Source organism: Macaca fascicularis, chromosome 18 (genome assembly GCF_037993035.2).
Source record: "Macaca fascicularis isolate 582-1 chromosome 18, T2T-MFA8v1.1".
Taxonomy (NCBI): Eukaryota; Metazoa; Chordata; class Mammalia; order Primates; family Cercopithecidae; genus Macaca; species Macaca fascicularis.
Window position 1 is genome coordinate 24,152,895 of NC_088392.1, and position 27,069 is coordinate 24,179,963.

The 27,069-nt window shown below is 34.9% G+C and overlaps 1 protein-coding gene across 6 annotated transcripts in view; it reads right to left on the reverse strand.

Annotated features, from left to right (window-relative positions):
• The window catches only part of WDR7 (WD repeat domain 7), a 389,629-nt gene that overhangs the window by 219,697 nt on the left and 142,863 nt on the right, over window positions 1-27,069 (reverse strand). For all 6 annotated transcript variants that reach the window (XM_005586607.5, XM_005586606.5, XM_065533758.2 and 3 more), the window contains one exon: window positions 1,765-1,878. In XM_005586607.5, the coding sequence (XP_005586664.3) occupies window positions 1,765-1,878 (114 nt within the window). The remainder of the gene's footprint in view (window positions 1-1,764; window positions 1,879-27,069) is intronic.

Here is a 27,069-nt window from a genome sequence, read left to right on the forward strand (position 1 = left end):
CACCTGTAGTACCAGCTGCTTGGGAGGCTGAGGCAGGAGAATCACTTGAACCTGGGAGTGGAGGTTGCAGTGAGCCCACATCGCTCCACTGTACTCCAACCTGAGCGACAGAGTGAGACTCTGTCTCAAAAAAAAAAAAAAAAAAATCTGCAAATAAAATAGATTTTCTTTAGCAGCTACTGAAGCAAACTCCATAACTGTAAAGTACTAAATGACTATCAGAAAAATTAGAAGTCCCTGAAATTGTTTATATTTAAGTTGGATAATATTTTTCATCAATGAACTTACACATTAAAAAGAATTTAAAAGTAAGTAACAGCCATCATCATCATCATCTCATTTTTATTGAAAATCAGATGTTCCCCAACTTTGGCAATATTAGGCAGCAGTGGCACAAGGCTATAGGTATTTAAATATACACTTTGTAAATTTTCAAGGGAGATCTTAGGCTTTCTTCTTCCCAGTGTAACAGTAGTAACCTGCCTATCACAGAGGGAGGGAGGGAAGGAGGGAGGGAGGGAAACTTCCCCTTTCTTTTCTCCTTTTATTTATTTATTTATTTTTATTTTTATTTTTTTTTGAGACAGAGTCTCACTCTGTTGCATAGGCTGGAGTGCAGTGACGCAATCTTGGTTCACTGCAACCTCTGCCCTCCCGGGTCAAGCGATTCTCCTGCCTCAGCCTCCCGAATAGCTAGAATTACAGGTGCCCACCACCAACCCCAGCTAATTTTTGTATTTTTACTAGAGACAGGATTTTGCCATGTTGGCCAGGCTGGTCTCAAACTCCTGACCTCAGGTCATCTGCCCACCTCGGCCTCCCAAAGTGCTGGGATTACAGGTGTGAGCCACCGTGTCCCCCACTTTAATTTTTGTTAAAAATTTTCTGGTATTTTCTGGGCATGCTTCTTTCTAAACTATTGATTACTATTAAATTAATATTTTCTAGGCATGCTTCTTTCTAAATTATTACTATTAAATTAATTTTTACTATTAATATTTGTTGCTTCTCAACAATTATACATTTTATGATCAAATTTTAAATTTTAACCATCCACACCCAAAACAAAAGCTTACTCTTCTTGATACCAATAAAAGTATTTATACTAGGTTATTTTTATCCTCTGTGCATTCAAAGAAATTGAGCTGAATGTATTTGGAGATCCAGTAATTGAAACTGGTTTAAGAGTATAAAAAGATAGGCTAAACATTTATAGTGTGTGAGTTTCCTAAAATTTGCTTTATGTTTTTCGCCTAAATTTCACTTAATGTGAAAGGTAATACAGATAAGAATGTTCAGTGGCCAAACAATTAAAAAGCAGCATTCACTTCCACAGTATAAGTATAAAGAGTAAGTCTTCCTATACAGCTTATATTGTATATATTGTGATTAAATTTTAGTATTCTTTAGTTTACCTGATAGTTGCAAAATCTTTCAAAACTTAATGAGCATATTCCTTTACACATTCCAAGGCTTTAGCAATGATCTCAGCCTCTGAATTAAAAGGTCTCCAGAAAACAAGTGCACAGCTAGCAGGTTTATTATTAGAGTTACAATCAGCAAACCTGGACCAAATAAACAGTTCCACTTCTTTTCACCTCAAGATCAAAGAGGACACTAAACAGTTTCATAAAACTAAATACACCATCAGTACAAGTCTCCATCCTTTCCATCGAAATACTTAATCCCACCACAAATAACCTAGAAAACATTTTGCAATATCAAACAAAGCTCCAATCAGATGTTAAAGATGTCTGTGCTTACCAGTGGTGATGTCATCATCAACAAGGTCATGTTCTTCCTCCTGGACTTTGGCTTCAGGCCCTGAGGCATCAGGAGCCGTGGTGATAGTCTGCATGGCTTCTGATGTGACTCCAGCTAAAACAAATGTGAATCACAAGGCTTCATTTTAAAAAATGAAAAGTAAGACAAACAGAAATTTTGAAGATTTTTAATTTACTTAATGGATATAAACACAATACATTAAAAAATATATATTCACCAAAATTAGAGACACAAATCAATGAATAAAACATTCACATGTGCTCTATTTATTTGTATGTATATATGTACATAGGTATGTACTATATTTACTTTTAACCAAGATCTGGGAAAAACAGAAACAGGATGCTGAAGTATTACATTTTTTACTTGATTCCTTTCAATGTTTTTGCTACAGTTACTTTGGCTGATTTTAACAATTATTCAACAAAGAGGAAAGTGTGGATTGTTTTAAAAGTTTACTTCTTTTTAATGTTAGTATGTTTATAACTTGGGAGTTGGGAGGAAAGATGAGGACCGAAGAATTTGTGTCCTGGAGCTAAGCAACGGACCTGAAACGCACTGCCCAAAAAGAGTATAACATCTCCCTCTATGAAGGAATTCGATATAAGGTCACATAACTATCACAATGAAAGAACCTAACTGAAAGCAGACAGGCAAAGAAGTTCAGAGGCCAAAAGCTTCCATTCTGTAAATCGCCTGAGAATTTGCCAGCTCACACAAATGTCTTTTCCTTACATACCTATCATCTTTGATGATGCATATTTGTTGTCATCTTGCATCTGTCACATTATTTCTCAATTTCACAACAGATAGTAGCGTGTATCGATATTTTTCACATGGTTATCAAAAGGTATTTCTCAATCATGATAATATACAAATCTCCCCATTGGAAGCTACTCTAGGAATTAAACTTTCTAACCAAATCAGCTTAAAAGGATATCAATAACTGCCTACATAGAATCCATTTAAATATTTTAAAGACCAAACACTTATTTAGTTTAAGGACTTCTTTTCTTCCAAGGGGTATTAACTGAAACATTTATGTGAAATTTAGCCTTGCTACCTCCGGTTAACCAAAGGCATCAAAAGAGGAAGAATCTTAGCCACGAACCACCATAACAGATCCAGAAATGGACCTACCAGTAGGCAGCTCCAAGCTCTAAGGATTTAAACTTGCGGACTAAACACACCATTTTAGTACCACTACTTATTCAGAGTTGCTTTAAAAAATAATAATAATGCTAAATAATGATCCCTGATGAATAAAAAATAACAAAGCCACCACTTTGCAGAAGCATTTTTTTTCCAAAAAAAAGTTTTAACTTTCATTTTAGGTTCAGGGGTACATATGCAGGTTTGCTATATAGGTAAATTGCATGTCACAGGGTTTAGTGTACAAATTATTTCATTACTCAGGTAATAAGCATAGTACCCAAGAGGTAGTTTTTCAATCCTTACCATCCTACCACCTTCCAGTATGCCCTGGTGTCTGTTGTTCCCTTCTTTGTGTCCATATGTACTCAATGGTTAACTTACAAAAGCATTTTTATTGTTAGATTTATATGATCAATTTTAACATAAAGGAGGGCATGTACTAGAAAAATAATATTACTTTATTAAAGATAGCTATAAGTAAAATAAATCACAAAGAGGAGATAAGGTAAACATTACATTCCTAAATAGATATTGCTCAAATACAAAACCAAAAATCATTATTTCATATTAAATCAATATATAAATCTTTGAAATATCTCAGTCTCATTTCTTGCTTAGAACTTGATAATTTTTAAAATTAGACAAACATTGAAAACATATTAAGAAATAGTTTGGACAGTAACAATCAGCATTAGTATTTTCCTTTCCTATAAAATTAAGGGATCAATTAAAATAAAGCTGGCATTTATGTAAGTAACAAGTTTATGGATCCATTTACATTTATCTCATTTAATCAGAGCAGCTAAGTAATTGCCCAACATAATACAGCTACTAAATTCAGGAACCAGAATTGCGACGTAGGTCTTTTGATTTCAAACTTCAATATCAATTTACCACCAAGTCTTTCCAGGGACTAAGTTCCTGGGGACAGGGTGGGAGGTGTCACAGAACATCACAGAATAACCTTGAGAAATCACAGAATCACACAATACTGATTATAAATACTACCAAGTACCACAAAGTTCCTGTGCTGTGCTAGTTAACTATTCAACCAAAGGAATTCAGTATTTTGGAACAGAGCTTAAGGAACAAACATGTACATCTCAAAGTAACTGAGGCTGAAAGACCAGGAAGTTGTGCTAAAACTGGTTCTTTGATAGATGCTTTCCAAAACTTAGTAAGGGTTATAAAATCCCTGGCAGAAAAAAAGAAAATACAAAGAAAAGAAAAATACAGACCAATATCTCTCATAGTCTCAAGAATTTGTAACAAAAATAAAAGCAAATAGGATATTTATTTGCTTTAGAATTATATATCAGGACCAAGTAGGGTTTATTCTTAGCATGAAAGGAGTTCAATTGGCCAAAATGGATCAATATAATCCAAAATATTAACAGGCTAAAGAAGAAAAAAAGAATTCCTGATCATATCAATCATTTGACAAAATTCAACATGCATTCACGAGTAAAAACAAAAAAACCTCTAAGAAAAATAAGAATACAGAGGAACTTGATAAAGAGCATCTACTAAAAGCCTACAACTAACATTATACTTAATGGTGAAAGTCTGAATGCTTTTGTCCTATGACCAGGAATATGGCAAAGAAAGTCACACTTACCACTCTTAACATATCATTGGAAGTTCTACCCAATGCCACAAAGCAAGAAAATACACACACATACACACAGTTTGGAAAGAACGATGTAATTGCCCTGTGTGATGGTTAATTTTAAGTGTCGACTTGATTGGATTAAGGGATACCTAGAGAGCTGGTAAAGCATTACCTATGGGGAGGTGTGTGAGGGTGTTTCCTGAGGAGACTGGTGTGTGAGTCAGTGTACTAAGCAGGAAAAATCAGCTCTCAATGTGGGCAGACACCATTCAATTATCGGGGGCCCTGGTTGAACAAAAGAGTAGAGAAAAAGCAAATTCTCACTCCTGGAGCTGGGACATCCTTTTTCTTCTGCCCTTGGACATCATAACTCCAGGTTCTCTAGGCTTTGGACTCCAGGACTTATACCCAGCAACCCTCTGGGTTCTCAGGGCTTTGGCCATGGACTGAGAATTACACCCTCGGCTTCCCTGTTTCTGAGGATTTTAGACTTAAACTGAGCCCCACCACCAGCTTCCCTGGGTCTCCCACTTACAGATGGCCTATCCTGGGACATTCCAGCCTTTGTAATTGCATGAGCCAATTGCAAGAGCCAATTGCAAGAGCCAATTCCCCTAATAAGTCAGTCTCTCTCTCTCTCTCTCTCTGTCTGTCTCTCTCCACCTATTCTTTTGGTTCTGTTTCTCTAGAGAATTCTGACTAATATACCCCACTCAAAGATAAAATGATTGTCTACAGGGAAATACAGAGGAATTATCAAAACTAATAAGTGAGTTCAGCAAGGCTGCAAAATATAAGAAAAAAAACATTGAAAACATCGATTCTATTTCTACATGTTAGTAATGAACAATGGACACCTAATTTTTTTTAAAGCCAGAATACTATTAACAGTAATTATAAAAACTAAAATACTTAGATGTAAATCTGAAAAACCACAAACAGGTCTTCTATGCTGACAACTACAAAACACTGATGAAAGAAATCAAAGGAGATCTAAACAAATGAAACAGAGAAATACACTGTGTTCATGGGATTGGAAGATTCAAAATAGGAAAGATGCCAATTCCCCACAAAATGACTGATACACAGATTTAATGCAATTTCTAACAAAATCCCAGTAAGATCCTTTTGTAGATATCAACAAAAGCATTCTAAAATTATATGAAAGACAAAGGAATTAGAATAAAACAATTCTGAAAATGAATAAAGTAGAAAAAAGTCATTTTACCCAATTTTAAGACTTATATAAAGTTATTAAAACCATGTGACTTTGGCAGAGTAATAAACATTAGGTTAATATAACAGAATAGAGAACCAAGAAGCAGACACACACTAATCTGCCAAAATGATTTTCAACAGAGGTGGCGGAAGGATAATCTCTTCAAAACAGGGCTAGAACAACCGAACATCCATAAGCAAAAAAAATGAACCTTGACCTAAGGCTCATACTTTATATAAATAGTAACTCAAAGTGGATCATGGGCTGAAATCTAATAAATAAAAGTATAAAATTTTTCAAAAAAAAAAAAAACTCAGGAGAATAGCTCTGAAATCTAAGTTTTGGTTGACACCAAAAAAGCACAATCCATAAAAGAAAAAATTGGCAAAGTGGGCTCCATTAAAATTTTTAGACTTTTGTTCTACAAAGGCCCTATTAAGAAGAAAAGACAATCTCCAAGCTGAGAAAAAAGATTCACAAATCACATGTCCAACAAGCAATTAGTACCTGGACTGTTTAAGGAACTCTCAAAACTCAAGAGTAACCAATCTGGCATTTCCTCAGAAGGTGAAACATAGAGTTACCATATGACCCCGCAATTTTACTACCAGCAAATGAAAATATATGTCCCCACAAAAGCATCTACACGAACATTCACAGCAGCATTATTCATAAAAGCCAAGAAGTGGAAAGTATCCAAATGTTCATCAACTGATAAATAAATGATAAATTCATACAATAGAATATTATATGGCAATACAAAGAAATGAAGTTCTAATACATGCTGTGGCATGAATAAATATTAACAATTTTAACTAAATAAAAGAAGTCGCAAAACATTACATGCCATATGATTGCATTTACATGAAATGTCTAGAAGAAGCAAATCTATGGAGACAGAAAGTAAATGTGCAGATTGGCCTAGGGCTCAGGGGGGTGGAGGGAACAGGGAGTAATGCTAATGGGGGCTGCGGTTTCACTTTGGGTTATTTGAAAATGTTCTGAAGCTGATTGTGGTGATGCTTGTACAACTCTAAATCAGCTAAAAAACCACTGAATTGTACACTTTTAAAGGTGAATTTAGTATTAAGTGAATTACATGTCAATAAAGCTGATTTTTTAAAAGTTTGGTTTTCTAACATTCCAGATCAACGAAGGTATCCATGCCACCTCAATGTACTCTCTTGATACTTTTTTCTGCCATATAGCTAAAGAAAAAAGGGAGGAAAAGAGTCACATAGAACATTTACACAATCAGAAAGCAAAATTCACCATGAATATTTTGTTTCAGAAAGGCATAATTTTCTACTTAAATTTTTTAAAAATTAAACTATATTCTTTATGCTGACCATATTTGTAACCATATTAATCCTCACAGTCAAATTTTCTGTATTATTTTGTTTGCAATCAATAAAAAGTGACTGATTTGTTTACTTCAAAATTATCTATATATTTCATTTTTTAAAGATCAGCAAAATATCCTTAACTCCCATAATAGAGGGCACTGTGATAGCAACACACTACTTACAATTTCTAACGTTTCTGGGAGACAGTAAAGGGGTAGGAGAAACTGAGAATGGACAGCCCAAATTACCACACTCAACTCTCAAATCCAAATGGCACAGCTCATTTAAAACTAATTTTAACCGTTTGCTTGAAGGAAAATCTGATAGGTGCTTTTAACTTTTGAAGTTTTCAGCCATATAGTTATGGTAGAAGATTATTAAAAACCATTATTTAATACTTCTAAGCAAGGTAGTCATTATCTGCAAAGAAGGAATAATATTTTTTAAAATTCCTAGCCATAAACCTCGCTATTTCTACTTTCTACCTTATTTAGTTCTATCAGGACCTTATGTTAATGGGTCAAGACAACAGTACTTTCTGTAAAACGCAAAATAAAAATCAAATCAGTGGTTGCCAGGGGTTAGGAGTGTGACAAAAGAATTGACTGTAAAGAGGTAAAGCAAAATTTTTAGCATAGTGAAAATAATCTACACCATGACTATTTACATGTGTTTAAAACTCATAGAACAATATTTTTAAAAGCGTACATTTTACTATATATATACTTTCAAAAACTTAGCTTGTTAAGAAAAGATACAATAGAAGGTACTACATCACTGTCACCAAAGAGAATTGAAGATTATGCTAGAATACAATGCTATTTTCAACAAAACACAGATAGAAAAAATGGTTTTAGTTCTTCCTTCTACAAAAAGCTTAGCCTTTGTCTACACAAAGAAAACGAAATATCCTTGCAAAAAAATAAGAGTCCACTAGGAAAATATATTTATGGAAATTTCAGGGTTTTTTTGTATATCAAAATCATAAATATTGTCAATTAATTATATAGTGATATTTGGTATGTTCTTTTGTACTTGACCTAAGTGAGCTTATTTGTCAAATTACACCATACAAGCTAAAGTTTACTTACTTTCCGAGTATTTCCAAAATATTTGACAGTGATGAAAATCTCATAAAGGTTCAATAAATACAACTTGAACAGAATTGAATACTTTCTATCTCATGGCACAAATTATGTTATTTAAATATACTAGAAAATAGCAGTAAGGGTACTTTGGGGAAAGAGGTATGACAAAAGATATAAACAGATATAAAAAGAGTAAAGAGATATAATAAAAAAGAAATACAATTAACGGAAAGACATGAGGCACATAAAAAAACAGTGAGTCTCCAAATCCAGATTTCACAAAATAAAAAATCAATGTACATTATAACAAACAACAGTTCTCAATAAACGAGTTTTATACCATGAATCAGGGGGAAAATGGGGGCAGAGGGGGAATGGAGTGGGGCAGCAAGCTGGTATGAGTAAGTTTGGACACAACAGTAAAAGGGAAGTGAGAGGGTTGTAGTTAAGTAGCAGAAGTGAAAGTTAGAGGACAAGAAAGACTATGAGATCTTCATGCCATCTAGATTTCTAAACGCTTAGATAGCTCTTCATTGTGAAAAATCTACATACATAAAACTTTCCAATTTTATGCAATATTTTCTAAACCACTTTAGAAGTTTTTTAAAAATGTAAATATGGAAATGTGATCTTCAAAATCAATGGAATTAAACTACACTCAACTAGCTCCACCAGTAAAACTGGATATAGTATTCTAAAAATTATCTTTCATAAGCTTGTAAATTACCTGTATGAATTTTTTTCCAACTGGCTAACAATATCTGAGTAATAATAAATAATATGAACGCACAAGACTACAGCGTCATGTGACTAACATGAAATACAAGAACAAAATACTAATTTTTAATATAGTAACATGTAAAAACCAGCACTTTAACCAATATGGAAATATAAAACCACTTCAGTTCATTATCGTTTTATTTTTATTGAAGATTAGATTGTAGTGATAAACACTGTTAGGACTAAGAATGAAGAAGGATATTTATAAATATTAACAAAAATTCTATTTCTCATTCTCAGTAATATAGATTTCCACTGAGATTGAAAAATAGATCCAAAAGAATAGCAGATATTTTTATTTCATCAGTTCCTCACAAGTGTGGTTTTCCAGTGGTCCAATTAAAGTACACTGGAGGCAATAATTTGATATGAACATTTACTGTGAATGAAGTAAAATTTAACAATAAGGGAGTATGTGAGTATCTACAGTTTCTTTTCAGGCAGAAGGCTTGAATTTATTGGAAGCAGATCTCTGCAGTGACTGACCAACACTGCCCCACATTCCCCACAATCCTTATGACAGACAGACAGCCTGCCTCACATTAATTCACTTCACACCACTTCTATCGATCCACAGCCGGTTCCCTAGTCTCTCTGCACACATTGCCTGTCTGGCTGCCTACATCCACATCAGCACATACACACAAAGGCCATAGAAAGATAACCTTTTGCTTTCCATTAAAGATACAGTATCCACTTTTCCTTCTGCAATAACATCAAAAATATGAAATTAACAGTATAGATGTCTTGTAGAAAAGCCTTCCTGTAAGAAACAGTGAGGGTATTTATCCCTTATTCTGCATAAAGATCACTTTGATTTGTCGAAAACAATAAAGTTAGTTTATTAAAGGCCACAAAGTCATTAGAGAAATAAAAATATAATTTAAAACAAGCAGAATGTCTTCAAGTTCAAATAACAATATAAGAATTATTTGGCAACATGAGTTTTGATCTTTGTTTCTGAAGAAATGAAATACATTTTTTCCTAATTAGTATTTTTTTTTTGAAAACTGCTCTCATATAAAATGTAATTATTAGCAATTCTGAAAGCAACAAAAGGGAAACATTTACTGAAAAAATATGTAAGTAAAACAGAAAACAGAAGTGTACTATATCAATGAAATATTAATATGACAGCATAAAGCTTTATTATTTCTCTTTCCCAAAAAGAACTTAAAATTGACCCATCATTTAAAAAATCAAGCCTGATGCTTCTAATTATCACATGTACTTTTTCAAAAATTTCTGTGAGATTTGTAGGCTATGAGCTGACAACACCAATTTTGGTTTCAAAAGTCACAAATAAAACAAAGATTATGTTGTTCAACCTATAAACTGTTACGAAACAAAGAAAAAACTGTTTTTAAATACCACTGTACTAAAGCATAAGCTTAAAATTATAATCCCTGGCTGATTTAGAAATTCAAACTATAAACAGAATTGCATATCTCAGAACGGTGCTAAAGTATGTTCTTTTAAATAAGAGGGTACCTTTGAAATTCTTCACGAATTTTTTTGTTTTGGCTAGGATCACCTAGGCAGAGGTTACATCATCAAGTGGTAACAAAAACAGTACCCTCACTACATACAGTACATTACACCTGTTGTTATTTATAATAACAGTAAGCTGCTTTGGAAATCAAAGAAAGGAAAACCGATAAGGGCTGCTGAAGTTGACGGTTTAAAAAAAAAAAAAAGGATGCTAAGATGTGTATTGGGCCTGAAGGATGGGATAGATCTGAGTAACAGAGAGGATGGCATTGCCAATATAAGTAAAGCAAAGCCATTAAAATAGTAAACTTAACCATGCAATAGGTATGATAACTGTGCAATGGTATAGGTAACAGTGCAATGTTCCCTCATGATATTAAACACTCAAGGAGCATCCAGGCTATTATGCAACAAGCCCTATACCAGAGACTAGAGACACAAAAGTAAAAAGTTATACCCTTAGCTTCCAAAAAGCTTATATGTAAACCGAAGGAGTCATTAAATGAATTTAAGCATGGAAAATACCTTAATTTTATTTGTGCTTAGAAAGGGCTCTCCTGTAGCAATGTAAAGAATGACTTGGAAGGACTCGATGAATGAAGGTAGAAATAAGGCCAATGATGTTAAAATCGTGCTACTGGGAGCCCTAGTAGTTCTTCAGAAGTGCCAGAAGGGAGACTTCCACCCTCCCCATCCTTACCTCTTTCTGTGTGGTTGTATGTATGCATGCATGCACACACATGGCCATAAGTTTTACAGAAGTTTTCATTTGAAAAAAGGATACCACTTTTTTAAAAGTCTGAAAATCACTGATCTATATATATTTTTAAAGACAGTATTTAATGAGGAGAAAATCAAGAGTAGTTTTCAGATAAAATGTACAGAATGGTAGGGCTGTTTTCTGAGCATGGGGAAGGCAGGAGGAAAAATTTATTCATTTAACTTTTTTTGAATGGTAGTTATACTAGGCAAAGAAAATAAAAATGAAGGTAGGAAACACAAGGACTTTACACTAGAGAATCTAATAGTCATATTGAAAATACAGATTCATCAATAAATAAGTGAAAATAGTTTACATATGGAGAAAAATCAGCTCTTCTTAGGATGGGAAGAGGAAGAAATACATGTCAAAGACAATTTCACAAGAAGGAAATATTTGAGTTAGGTCTTGAAATATGTATAAGAATTTACGATGAAATGACACTAGGAGAAGAAAATTCCAGGAAGAAAGGGTACGCTAAAAGTCCCTGGCGCATCTACAGAACTGGGTAGCAGCAGCACAAAAAGTGTGAGAAGAGGTAAGCAATGAGGCTAATATAACATTTGAGGCTAGAGCCCCAAAGGCAATAAGAAACAGGGTACTAACAGAAAATTTGAAGTAAGAAAGGAATAAATTTTCATTCTTTAAAACAGATGCCTGGCTCCAGTACGGAAAATGAAGTAGAATCACTGGTAAATATAATTACAGGGTTGCTGGGGCTGGTGACTATGCAATGAAAGTAAATAAAAACTTTAATACCTGAGATTTAGGGATCAGTTAAAAAAAAATTCCTATGATTTCTCTTTCTGGTCATCAGAATAGTTCAGGAATTCAGTTTTGGGTAGAGCCAGAAGCAGTTGTTAAAGACAATTATGAAGGCAGAGAGTTTAACGTGGTATCAATCATAGTCTGCAAAGACACAATCCCGAACGCCATAATCCTAAATGTTGAAATCGCGAAAGATGGAAATTCCTAAAGATCAAAATCTCTTCAATCTAAAACTCCACATGATGAAAATCTCTAGAGTCTAAAGTCCCCAAAATCATAATCCCAAAAGAGAAAATTCCCAAATCCTGAAATCCTGAAAGCCCGATTCTAGGGAATCGATCAGTGCGCTTTTTGGTTGTATGCAGGAGAGTTACATCATGTTAGCTACATCATGTTAGGAAGTATTACCTTTTTATTGTCTTCACTTGGAAATTAAATGGGTTTAAGGAGGAGTGGATGGGTAACAGCCTGACAAGGGGTAGACTTGTGGACTTAATTTTGGTATCAATTTAACTGGATCAAGGAACATCTAGAAACCCAACCCAAAGCATTACTTTGGGTGTGTCTGTGAGAGTGTTTCCAGAGGTGATTAATGTGAGAGTCTGAGTGGACTAGGTGGGAAAGATTATGGCCCAAATCCAGTTTAATCTACTAGTAGATAATCCCAGAGAGGTAACAAATAAAAAGCAATAATTTCTGGCAACCCGCCAGGCTGCCTTTGTATCACTGTATAAAACCTGATGAATACAAGATAATAGACAGTGATATGTCATACATTAAATTCAATGATAGGCCAGGTGTGGTGGCTCACGCTTGCAATCTCGGCACTTTTGGGAGGCTGAGGTGGCAGATCGCTTGAGTTAGGAGTTCCAGTCCTGCCTGAACAACATGGCAAAACCTCATCTCTACAAAAAAATACAAAAATTAGCTGGGCATGGTGGTGTGCACCTATAGTTCCAGCTACTCAGAAGGTTGAGGTGGGAATATTGCTTGAGCTCTGGAGGTCAAGGCTGCAGTGAGCCATGATGGCACCGCTACATTTCAGGCTGGGCGACGGAGCAAGACCCTGTCTCAAAAAATTAATTAATTAATTAATTAATTAGATAAATTCAACAATGGATACTAGGGGTTGAGTTTAGCACAGTGCCTGAGATGTAGTAAGTGCTCAATAAGTAGCATTATAGTAACATTAAAGTTATTACCATTGCTTTTATTATTATCAATTTTTGCTTATTGTTATTTTTTTTTCCTAAATTCAGGAAAATACTGAATACTCAGGTTTTTTCCTCCATTTCATGAACCCATTTACTTATGCCTTTTAAAAACTTTTAGTATTATTTCCCTCCTTTTAGAGCCACATTTCCAGACATCTTATGATACATGTTTGTAAATAAGACACTTGATGGCAAAAAATCAGAATATTTACATTTCAAGGAACCAATGTATCTTATTTTCTTTCACTGCCAGAAAATGTTATTTTCAAATATCTAAAGACACACACACACACACACACACACACACACACACATCAGTAGGAAAGCTTTTGACTCTTAATCTCTTCACACAAAGTGAATAAATGGTTTGAAAATAAACACGCAAGAATCTGGTTTTAATATTGTGCTAGCAGATGATACATTTAATTGGCAACAATATGCTACAAGATCACACTATAAGGTATTTTGGATATTCCAATAACTTATCACAAAAATATATTAAACATTGTAATGTGCTCTGACTTTATTATTTGAGAATATTCAGTTGTTTTATAGATAAGAAGAAGAAAATGGATGAAACTCATAAGAAGTGTTATATAGACAGTAAATAAATGAGTACCATGTAAGAATATAGGCAAAACTAATAAGATATATTAAGTACAGACAGTAAGTTAATGACCTAGAAGATACATGATAAAAAGCATGAAACAAGCAAGAATGTTACTTATAGAGAGAAATGAACGGAAAGACAGCTCATAAGATAAAGCTGTAACACCTCTCAAAAAAAAAAAAAAAACCGCAGGAGAAAATCTGCATGACCTTGTATTTGCCAATGAGTTTTTAAGATACAACACCAAAGGCATGAGTCATAAAAGAAAAACTAATTAGACTTTATCAAAATTAAAAACTTTTGTTCTGCAAAGGACGTTGTTAAGAGAATGAAAAACAACCCGCAGACTGGGAGAAAATATTTGAAAAGTATGTATCTGTTTAAGGGCTTCTATCCAGTACATACGAAGAACACTTAAAACTTTACTGTTGGGCCGGGTATGGTGGCTCAAGCCTGTAATCCCAGCACTTTGGGAGGCCAAGACGGGTGGATCACGAGGTCAGGAGATCGAGACCATCCTGGCTAACAAGGTGAAACCCCATCTCTACGAAAGATACAAAAAATTAGCCGGGCATGGTGGCGGGCGCCTGTAGTCCCAGCTACTCAGGAGGCTGAGGCAGCAGAATGGCATGAACCCGAGAGGCAGAGCTTGCAATGAGTCGAGATTGCGCCACTGCACTCCAGCCTGGGCAACAGGGTGAGACTCCGTCCTCAAAAAAGAAAAACAAGAACAAAACCAAAATTTTATTGTTAGGCAACCCAAGGTAAAAAAAAAAAAAAAAATTTCTTACAAAGGTAAGAACAATTGGACAAAAGATGTTAAATAGGTATTTCACCAAAATGGACATATGGATGGCAAATAATCATATGAAAATACGCTCAACATTATTAGTCAATAAGGAAAGATGAACAAAAATCATGGTAAGATATAAATACATACTTATTACAATGTCTAAAGTTAAAAAAATACTAACAATATCAGATGCTGACAAAGATGCAGAGCAATAGGAAAGCTCACTCCTTCTTGGTAGGCACAACTGCTTTGGAAAACAGTTCCAGTGAATTTTTAGTCACACTTACACAACCAAGCAATTCCATTCCAAGGTAGTTGCTCAAGTGAAAAAACATGAAATTTGTGAAACCTGGAAACTTACATTGACATAATACCCTGTACATGAATAGCTACTGGAGCTTCATTCGTGATCATCAAAATCTGGAAACAACCCAGATATTCCTAAACAGGTGAATGGATAAATATACTTTGGTACAGCCACATAATAAAACACTATTTACCAATAAAAAGGAATGAACTATTGATTCATGCAATAACACGAATGAATCTCAAATGTATTTTGCTACGTGAAAGAAGCCAAACCCAAAAGACTACAGGTTAGATTCCATCTATAAGGAACTCTGGAAAAGGAAAAACTGTAATGATGGAAAACAGATCAGTGATTGCCAGGGACTGGAAAGAGAGGGGTTGATTACAAAGAGGCTATATAAGGAAATTATTAAAGTGCTATAAACGTTCTGTATGGTACTGTGGTGACGGATACGTGACCATTTATCAAAACCTAAAGATCTATCTGCTACAAAGAATAAACTTTATTGTATACACATTTTTAAAAATAATGAATTAACCAAAATGCCAAGGGAACCCAGGATGAACTGTAGATTCTGACAAATGAGTCTATGTAAATTACAAATGTAGGACATAACCTCACTGAAGGTGTAAAGAAAAACAGCTGACCTTAGTAACTTTGGAAAACAGGCCAAAAAACTGGTTAATGTAAAGCTAAAGACAAAAATAACTATACACAATACTACACTATAGTTGGTAAACTGGTTTTTCACATGGTATGAGTTAGCAATTCTGAATTACTTTTAATGTCTACTAGGGTTGAAAAAACAAGTAAATATTGTAGATAATGAGAGTCAGGTTTCTCAAATTCAAAGAAGGAAGTTAAAAACAAGCAAAGGAGAAAGATTAAATCTTTTGGTAATGGATGAAAATGAGAAATATCAGTATGAACTCATATCCACTTTAATATACAGGCACACACTAATACAGAAATAATTCTAGATGTGTGGGGTATACATGGGCTAGTGTGTATACATATGTTTCGCAGTTCTGTCCACTCATAGGACCCAGAAGCAGTGAAATCCCTGTAGTAACAAGAACACCTAGCACTCAGATCTTAGTGTCTAATACCTCCATTAAAAAGAACCAGGGCTCCTTAGAGAAATGGCTGATTCTAAGGAAGGCAGGGAAAATACAGATGAGCATACAGATGAGCAGGGAGACTGTGCCAGAAAAAAAGAAAGTACTTTAAGAAAAAAAGATGAGGCCATTTCAAAATGACAGTGGAGCCAACTTAAAAGAGCTCCCTTTGGCCAATGCCAGGATAATCTGAGCAATGAACTGGCATTATAAAAGTTCTATTCCTCAGACAGTTATTAGGAGCCTGCTGAGGGCCTGGCGCTGGGTCTTTGGGGACAAAATATAAGGTCCTGGATCTTGGCCCCAAGGAGATCTCAGTGGAGTACTTCTATATGTATTTATTTTTATGAAGACTCTATGGCTTCAATATCACAATGGAATACAAATTATGTCTCAAAATGTAGATATGTATTTATATATAAGATATAAAGAAAGAAGTAAAATGACAAGCCTGAGAGAAAACTAAGTAAGCAAATGCATGAAATATATTGACTTCAGCCTGGAAACAGGACAAAGTGGCATCAAACTGCTGAAGATTTAAACACACATACACTGTAATGAGCATAATGCATCTACAGAAGCACATCATGATTCCACCACATTACAGTGATTAAACCTCACAATTCATTTTAAAGACTATTCATATCTAACCAATGATTTAGAGAATGAAAAGTTGAATTAAGTAAGGGAGCACCAATCATTGCCTCTGGCAGAGCTTTTAAGGAATTAACTTGCAAACAAAGTTATAAAAAGAATGAAAAATGAGCCAGACAAGTAATAAGACCACAGAGATATGACAGTGTATGAAGAGAATATAAACTTTCATTTTTAACCCCGTCCCACAAACAAAAACATAGCAAAGTCTATTTTTAAATAAGGCGGCCTACTCTTAGACTACAACTCTAACTTCTTCCTTACTCTGGCAGTGAGCAGGGGAAACCAGGAAAGGAACTTGAGTCACTACAAATAAACTATCATTAAAGAAAACTTGAAAAGATTAATAAAAGTAGATCAACTACTGTTACAGAGAATGCCTGCAATAAAGAATTATGCTTTAAAGAAGTTAAATGAATAATCCCTATCCTCTTGGTGTATGAGAATCATATTTGATTTTGCAACCACGGATTTCAGTTAGAGTGTTTCCCAGCACATTTTAAAAATGTGTTTAACTCTGTCAGCATAAGTAGATATACCTGGACATGTTATCAGGCTATAGCATACATACAATGTTTCACATAACATTTAATGAGGCATTAATATGTAAAATACTTCTTGAAACCGTGCTTGGTACATACCAAGTCTTATATATTTCTATACATTTACAAACAGTACAACTGTATTGTAAATATCTTAGTGTTGTCAGCTCTTTTACGACCCCCACAGCACATAAATATTATCAGCAACACTGTAATATATTTGAGTATCAGTAACAAGTATTAAAATGTCATAGTTCTGATAAATAAAAAAGTAAAACCGAAATATATGATATGAAAGTTACAAATAGGTGACCTCAAGTAATATTTAAGATACTGTCATCCTGTTCCATTCATCCTTTTTGTTTACATATATTTCACAGAGATTCTACATTTATATAAAAATTAAAATAGATTTATACAGTACAGGAGTACTACACCCTCAAAAACAGTTTTAATATTTCGCTCTGAAAATGTCTCCTTTAAATGAATTCCCTGGCACTTCCAAATACTCTATTTTTTCCAGCTGTTTAAGTGACTGGCTATGCTGGGCACTCTGAGTCCTTCACCATCTCTGTAATAGTTCTTACCGCACTGTTTCATTGTTCATTTGATTACCTGCTTTCCTAATACACTATAAGCTTCATGAAGACAGGGACCATGACTACTTTGTTTATCATTATATTCCCTAGCCTATAGCTGTTTGGCACTTAATAAATAGCTATTGAATTAGAGAGGGAAAGAAAAAGGGAGGAAAGATCGAAAACAAACTGTGATATATACATTGATCAGGACATTTACTTAACATTGTTTTAATCTTTTATTATTCACCAGAAGCAATTCTATATGCAAATATGCAGTGTTTATAAATGAAATTTTGACAAATGTCCCATGTATAAGATCAATTTTATATATTCTTAGTATCTATCAAAAAGTATATAATACAAATTATATAATCCATTTATTAAGAAAACTGTTTTATAAAGCAGTAGCAAATACTAAATGGAAAAGAAAAGATAAACTGGGTAATTTAATTTTACATAAATAACATAAAAAATACTACCTACTTAACTGCAGTATCACCCTCAGTAACATAAGCATAAACAGACTATTCCTTAGAGATGTAATTGGAGAAAAGGCAACAAATTTCACATGTTTAATTATTCTAGCCCAGGATATCTTAACTCATTACTAACATTCTGGGTTGGAAAATTCTTTGTTGGCAGTGGCAAGGGCTGTCCTGTTTGGTAGCATCCCTGGCCTCTGTCCTAGTGGTGACAACCAAAATGTCTCCAGATATCACCAAATTTTGGGGTGGGAGGGTATGCAAAATTGCTCCAGGTTAAGAATCACTGCCCCAGTCAAATGAGTCTCAAAGCTACAAGTGAACTCATCAAGTCAAGTGAAGTGAGTTATGTTATATCCAAAAGAATCACATCAAAGTCAACTCCCTCTGCCCCTACCCCATAAGCACTATTATTGATAGAAATGTGCTGTCCTACCAAAGCAGATTGATGTGCTTTCTATAGTGATTATTATCTAGTCACTATAATTACATTTTCTATTACAAAACTCAAGTAAAATCATTCCATCCTTTGAAAATAAAATGCTTTTAACCAAGGAAATATTATCATCTTTGGTCCATTAATATAGCACCAACCATCAAGTAACAGATTACAGAAACATTTCCAAAATTAGTGTACATTTCCCTGTATAATAAAAATGATGGTAGTGATGGAAAGTGGAAAAATAGAAAAGAACATTTACAGGGAAAGATGATAGGTTTGAAGTGCCTATAAACGCCCCAGTGAAGATGAAGATGACCTAATGAAATGGAATCTCATTTCTTTTCATATCCAGCATCCAGAACAATGCTGTGCTCCATGTATATGCACAATACAATGTGTTTAACTGACTTAATGTTACTTTTAAGTTTTAGCTGACTGATTTTTTAGATAGATAGATAAAAGTGTATTCTGATATATCCACAAAATGGGGTTGTTTCTTTGGGAATGGGGAAATCTATCATTCTAATGAAGGGATCCAGTACTCAGAATAATCATCAACCCCGTAAAGAATTGAAATCAGAATATCTTAATGAACTTTGTGTTCAATCAGAATTAACTGCTTCTTCCCCTTTTCCTACATATCCTATTTATATCTGTTTTATGACACTGATATTTAAAAACCTACATGGAACTAATTAATCACCATTCAATCAATTCGAGAATGAATCCCTAAATTTTCCATTTATCTCTAGTAAACTACTAGAAGGTGGGTTTGTTGTTGTTGTTGTTCTTTTCACAGATCCAAAGTTAATCTCTTTGGGCCTCATCAGGTAAAGCAGCAACTAGGGAGTCTACTGAGGGCCTCGCACGGGCCCCTTCTATGTCCACAAGAAAGTTCAACTTCATTTAAAAAGAGCTAACGCTACTTGCAAAAGGCCCATCATGGATTCAAACACGTAATACCAAAGAGTTCCAGCCGCTCACAAGTCTGTCTAATCTCTGTGATCTGAAGCAGAGCTGAGGCACCTGGCTCACAGGGTGACATTATTCTGCCACGGTGCCCCAGGGAGGGAAAGACAGGTATGATGATTGTGAGCAGTACCTGCTGGACCACTATGAAGGTCCTAGCAAAGGAAAGACACTCTTCGGTCCTAGGCTTGCAGCTGGATTTCTTTTTCCTCTAATTAAAAAGCAAAATAGAGCAAAATCAAACAAACTCACCCCAAATTGCTTAAAGAACTATGTTAGAAAATTTGGAGGTGATTTTAATTTAAGGTGACTTTTCCTTTTTTCTTCCATGCCATGAATTTTCTTCTACTTCACACTAGCACATTTTAATCTAATAAAATTAAAGAAAAATGTAAAATAACTGATCATAGTTCACGGATTTAGTAGGTATTAAATCTTTTTCTTCTTTTGTATTATTACATAATTACCAAGCACCTGCAAACTTGGTAACAGAGGGCAATTAGATAGTGACACCTCATTTTTAGCAACAAAATGCTACTAAATTTTTTTAGTGGAAATTTAACTTCTAGAAACATTAGCATATTTCAAGTAAAATCTCACCACAGTTATCAATGCAGAAATCTTTGTACACCAGCTGAGTCTTTGTAGAGTTTTCTAAAAATGACGAGTTTGAAATCAGTAGTCTTAAAGAAACACACACAATCAGTAGATATACATCTCTGGGTCTAAGTTCTTCATTTTCAAATGAAAATTAACTAGATTAACTTCCCCAAAGTCATGAGATCACTTGAGTGGGGCAGTGGAGAGAGGGAGTGAGCCAGTAGGGTACTAAAGAAATCTTCAAATGGAGGTGAAGAGGGAAGATATCCTCACAGTGAAATCTCTTAGCTGCCTGAAGATGAGGCATCACTTACAGTGGCACTATGTGCATAGCTATCCAACCAATTCCACCAGCTGGGAGAACAATGGGTGTTAAGATTATATCTCTATAGAAATTGCATTGATATATATCCAATAATCTATGATTCTGTTTATAAATATGTTTAGGGAGTTAGCTAAATGGTACCCTTGTGATTTCAAGCTAAAAAATTTAACCTTCGAAGTACAGAAACTCATTATAATGTCATCAGTGTTACATAATAAAATCTTTGTTATATTCACATTTCCTATTTAACATTATGTTGGAGATATTAGCTAATACAATTGTGCAAGTAAAATGAAACAAATGAATGTAACTGTGTCATCAACTTAGTGGTATAATCACACAGAGAGAAACTATTTCCAGTGACCTTCAAGCACAAGAATTTAACTGTTCATCTTCAGTGGTTTATACCCTAAGAAGAAAAAATAATTATAAGCAAACAAATAAAATCAAACAAATACAAACAAAGCTAGGCATTGGGGTGCACATCTGAATCTGAGACCAGTCAGGGTAACATAGTGAATACAAACAAACAAGAACACCCACACAACATTTTTGGTAATCATATCATGTATGGCAGTGCTGACAGTATTCTGAACCGTTGTGTATATATTGTGGGGGAAAGCAGATGAGTCATTACATGGGTGTCGTGAGAGAAAGTAAATATAGATGTTACCTTAATCAAATTAAGTAAAACTTCTGTAGTACCAAATTTATTGGGGAATATCAGTATAAACTCAAAGTATTTTATATACTCTAAGATTCAAATGAAAGTGTGCATGCATGTATCTACCAAAAAGGCGAGCAACAGTGAACAAACAGCAAGAAGCATATCCAGCACTTTTTGTGATCTTAAAATACAATTTCCCACTAAAAGGACCAAGATTCTTACATGAGTTGACTCAGGCTGAGTCAGGAAATGCACAAGGTGGGCACTGAACGTCAGTAATTAGGCTATCAAAGACTACCAGGGTCTTATCAAAAGGATTCAGGAGTCAAATAAAGAGGCTTCCACTGATTAAAGGACAATTTGTGCAATGATATGAATTATTATAATGGACCAAAACCTAAATATGTTTCAATCCATGAATTCATATGAATATTTAAATATTTTAAAAATCACTTCGTGTGGCCGGGCGCGGTGGCTCAAGCCTGTAATCCCAGCACTTTGGGAGGCCGAGACGGGCGGATCACGAGGTCAGGAGATCGAGACCATCCTGGCTAACATGGTGAAACCCCGTCTCTACTAAAAAAAAAATACAAAAAACTAGACGGGTGGGGTGGTGGGCGACTGTAGTCCCAGCTACTCGGGAGGCTGAGGCAGGAGAATGGCGTAAACCCGGGAGGCGGAGCTTGCAGTGCACGGAGATCCGGCCACTGCACTCCAGCCTGGGCGACAGAGAGAGACTCTGTCTCAAAAAAAAAAAAAAATCACTTCAAGTCTTTGTTCTGTCATTTCTGAAGTATAGCCAGGGTACAGAACAGTTGATGAGGATAAGATTCTCCTTAGAGAAGTATTCTAACCAATGAGGAAGGAATGTTAGAATTTATAATACTGGGATCTGCTACTCTAATGAAAAGAAAGGCAAAACTCATCACAGTACAAACTTCCTAATTTATTCTACAAACATATAAAGAACGGGAGGAGAAAGAGCCAAAGACAAGTAGATGATTGACTGATAGAAACTCTATAGATTAGAAGAAATATGAAATATGTTAACCAACTGTTATATACAGATTTTTATTTGAATTCTAAATTGAATAAACAAACTTTAAAACAATTATGAAACTTATTGGCAAAATAGAAACACTGAGTTATTTATTGAATAATATTAACAAATTAGTTTTAATTTTTTGGCATTCAAATGGTAGTGTAGGCTTTGGTTTTTTAAAAAATAGACTTTATCTCTCTGGCCACAGTGGCTCACGCCTGTAATCCCAGAACTTCGGGAGGCCAAGGCAGGCGGATCACAAGGTCAGGAGACCGAGACCATCTTGGATAGTACAGTGAAACCCTGTCTCTACTAAAAATACAAAAAATTAGCCAGGCATGGTGGTGGGCACCTTTAGTCCCAGCTGCTCAAGAGGCTGAGGCAGGAGAATGGTATGAACCTGGGAGGCAGAGCTTGGAGTGAGCCGAGATCGTGCCACTGCACTCCAGCCTGGGTGACAGACTGAGACTCCATCAAAAAAAAAAAAAAAAATAGACTTTATATTTTAAGACATAAACTAATATTTACAGATAAGGCAATATTGTGTTTGAGAACTGCTTTGGAATAATGCAGGGCAAAAGATGAAGAGATATCAATAAAATAAGATTACCCAGGAGTCAGTAACTGTTGAAACTAGACAACAGGTATATGAAAGTTCATTACATTACTCTCCACCGTTCTCTATGTTTAGTATATTTCAAGATACAAATGTTTTTAAAACGGAATAGAAAACACATAGTTTTGATCCAAAACCAGTCTCTAAAATTGTACTTTGGCAAACAGATCATTTAACAAATCATCCTAATGTCTCTCTGCAGCAACGCTAAGATAAATAAGCAAAAAAGATTTACTGATTAGTAGTAAAGGTTAATACAACTTCTCTGAAATGGTCCCTGTTTGATGTGTTTTCTCCTCAAATACCTACCCTTCTACCAATCACTACTAAGGATGTTTGACATATAATTAATAGAAAGATGTAAGCCCGCTTTCTAAAGAAGCATTTAAATGTGTTCTGGCCAAAAATACAAGAGGAATATGTCTCTGTTATCCTATTCATGTGTTTGAATGATAAACTTCAAGAATAAATGTTTCTGTTGTTTACCATGATCACCTTATGCATACCACAGGGCTACGGGGCATGTTTAGCCAATGATAAAAAGAGAAAGCAAGTATGTGCAGAATTAATTATATAAGAATTCCTCAACCAAAAATTTAATCTGAAACAAAACCTCTTGCACATACTTTTAAATATTTAGTGTGAAAGAAAATCAAAACTCAGCTAGTGTGCTTTCTAGAAATTGATTTACTGATTCTACACAGAACATGTCACAGAAGCTTTAGTGTGCTTACTATGCCTTGAAAAGAGAAGAAACCAAATTAACAGATTTAACTTCATCCAATGACAGGCAATTCATTAAGTCGAAGAGGCAAGAGATTATTATAGAGGTCTGTCAAGTGCAGCATGGCTATTAAAAGATGACTGAATATATATGAATCTACACTCATATTATACAATGACAGTTATATAAGAACAAATAAGTTCTAAAACCAGATAGCTGGCCAATCCATGTCTGAGAGGTAATGACATTTTAATTCAGAATAATGAAGTATATATCAGACAAGATCGGGCGCACTCAGGGTGGTATGATGGTAGACTGAAGTATTTATGAAACATTAACGTAGCACATTCAAAATGGTTTCTGTGCTTTCAGGAGACAACTATTTCAGTCACATACTGAATTGAATGCACATACTGAGCTGGCACTCTGTCAGTATACTTTGCTCGGTGCAACCTATTATGATGAAGCTCTACAAAGAACACAGTCATTTTCTGGAGAAGTAGCAAGAATATATTTCCCAAGTTGCCATACAGAACCCAAGGAGTTACAGAGAAATAAAAGTTGTCCCGTATGACAACCAATTTTAATAATTGCCCTATATATAAGGGAAAGATTGTATTAACTCTTTACTAATTCTACCCTGTATCATAGCGAAGGTATGTGTGCACATGTGTGCGCGTGTGTTAAAGAAAATAATTTGTTAAAGCAAGAAGGCTTTTAGGGAGCAGATAATTAAGCAGTTTTCAATTGTGCTAGATAGAACCCCAGAAGACAAAAGAATAGCATGAGGGTTTCATTGTACAAGAAATGAAACATTTTTCAAAAAAAAAAAAAAAAAAAACCCAAAGATTTAAAAGCCTAAAGACATACTTTTTATCTGTTTTATGTATTGGAACTCTGGTTAAGATTTCATATGTAAGTTTACTATCTAAAATGTTAGAAAAACATGGATTTATTCACTCCTCTCCTTTTACACAAGAAGAAACTATGACGTAGTTAAGATTAGTGCAGAAGCTATGTGATCTCTCTGGGGTTACAGCTAACACATGGTGAAGAGGAGATACTCCTCTTTCCACTGAATTCCCAACCAACAACCTGGTTCAGTAAACGATCACTTATATATCATTAGAAAAATCTTTGGTCAGGCACAGAGGCTCATGTCTGTAATCCAGCACTTTGAAAGGCCAAGGAGGGAGGATCACTTGAGCCCAGAAGTTGGAGACCAGCTTGGGCAACATAGGAAGACCCCTTCTGTACAAAAGAAAAAATTTTAAAATTAGCCAGGCATGGTGGCATGCACCTCTGGTCCCAGCTACATGGGAGGTTGAGCCAGGAAGATTGCTTGAACGCAGGAGGTTGAAGCTGCAGTGAGCCGTGATCGTGCCACTGCACTCCAGCCTTCATGACAGAGCGAGGTCCTATCTTGAAAGAAAGGAGGCCGGGCGCGGTGGCTCAAGCCTGTAATCCCAGCACTTTGGGAGGCCGAGACGGGCGGATCACGAGGTCAGGAGATCGAGACCATCCTGGCTAACATGGTGAAACCCCGTCTCTACTAAAAAATACAAAAAAAAACTAGCCGGGCGAGGTGGCGGGCGCCTGTAGTCCCAGCTACTCGGGAGGCTGAGGCAGGAGAATGGCGTAAACCCGGTAGGCGGAGCTTGCAGTGAGCTGAGATCCGGCCACTGCACTCCAGCCTGGGAGACAGAGCGAAACTCCGCCTCAAAAAAAAAAAAAAAAAAAAAAAAAAAAAAAAAAAAGAAAGAAAGAAAGGAAAATAAAAGAAAACCCCTTAGGAAAAAAAAAAATTGTATTTTTCTCCCTGATTATTGTCATCGAATTTGGAAACTATGAAATGAAAAAATACAGATTCTTGGTTGAGGAGACAAGGCTGGCAAGAATCGTCTTTTGAAACTCATCCCTCCTGCCTCCACTTTCCTTTTGAGAACCATCATGCTAGAGCCCCTTCACCACAAGAATGGGTAGTGACAAAACAGAGCAGGAAAGGTTTCTGGCCCCAAGAATGTACGCACTTCTAAACGGGAAAAGCTTGGGATGGTCTCAGAATCCTGATCACACCTTTAAAACAGGTGACATCTGAGATTATGCGGTTACTTTAAACCCTAAGTAAACATTTTACGAAAAGCACCATGGCTCTTTAGATCAAGACTGAAAAGGCCCAATCCTCCAACCGTCACCCAAAATTCAGAGATTCATTTCTAGTTTAGTTTATCTGACTGATATTTATTCGCTTTGAAGACAGATCCTTGCTTAAGGAAAAAAAAACAAACAGATAAAAATCAAAATAGAACCTAAGACCTAGTAGCCACCTGCTAGAAGAGGGTAAAGAAAAAGCCTTCTCCACTTCATAGCCAAGGTACAAAGGTATATAAAAAATCAATTAATTTACATCTTTCTATCTATAAGATATGCCAGAACTTATCCGAAAATGTTTAATTATTAGAAGGATGTAATTTAATTATGCTTTAAATCAGCAGGAATATTCATGTATTAAGAATCATCCACCTCTTTTTCCATTTCCATTCCCTAAAGCTGGATGTTCTTTATTCCAAGACCATATTTCAAATGTAAGTTTCATTATCTTTTCCTAGTAAAATGTAGACTCTTATGTAAACTCTTTTCAAAACCTCCTGTGATTATAGCACTGACATTGACTGTCGAAACACTTTTTTAAAACAAGCAATAAAATAAGTGGTTGTGGTTATTTTCATCTCTAAATCAAGGAAAATATTTTCAAGTGACAGGTAAGTTTTATAGAACAAATGCAGAAAATATGTACAGAAAAATTACAAAAACACTAAGTACTGTTACAGATGACTGGGTTGGCATTTAACAGGCTGAAAGAAACCAGATCAATCTCAATCTTGCTGAGGTCAATTCAGGTGCTCAAACAAATAAAAAAAATTTTTTTCTTTATGTTTGTGTACTAGAGGTGCTAAAATATTAACCAAGTCTGCAAATGTCATGCACAATGAAACCATTTATAAATACTAAAACATTTAAAATACATATTTGTATCAAAATCTGGTTAATAAAAACAGATAGCAGATGTAATAAATCATTAGGACAATATCACTAAGGAAAAATAAAATATAAAATACCATACTTCCCCCCAAAAAAAAGCAGGAAGAGAAAGAATGGATTAAATAAGATATTTAGGTATAATTTGATCATTTTAATCCCAGAATTCATAAACAATACTAGAACAAAATCTATCATTAGCTATTATAATAAAAATATTACAGGTAAAATAGGTTAATATAATTTTCTTGCAATGACTTTAAATTACTGTTTTCCTTCCAATCCATAAGGTCTATTCCGTCATATGCAGATCACAAGGCCAACCTAAAATAAGAAA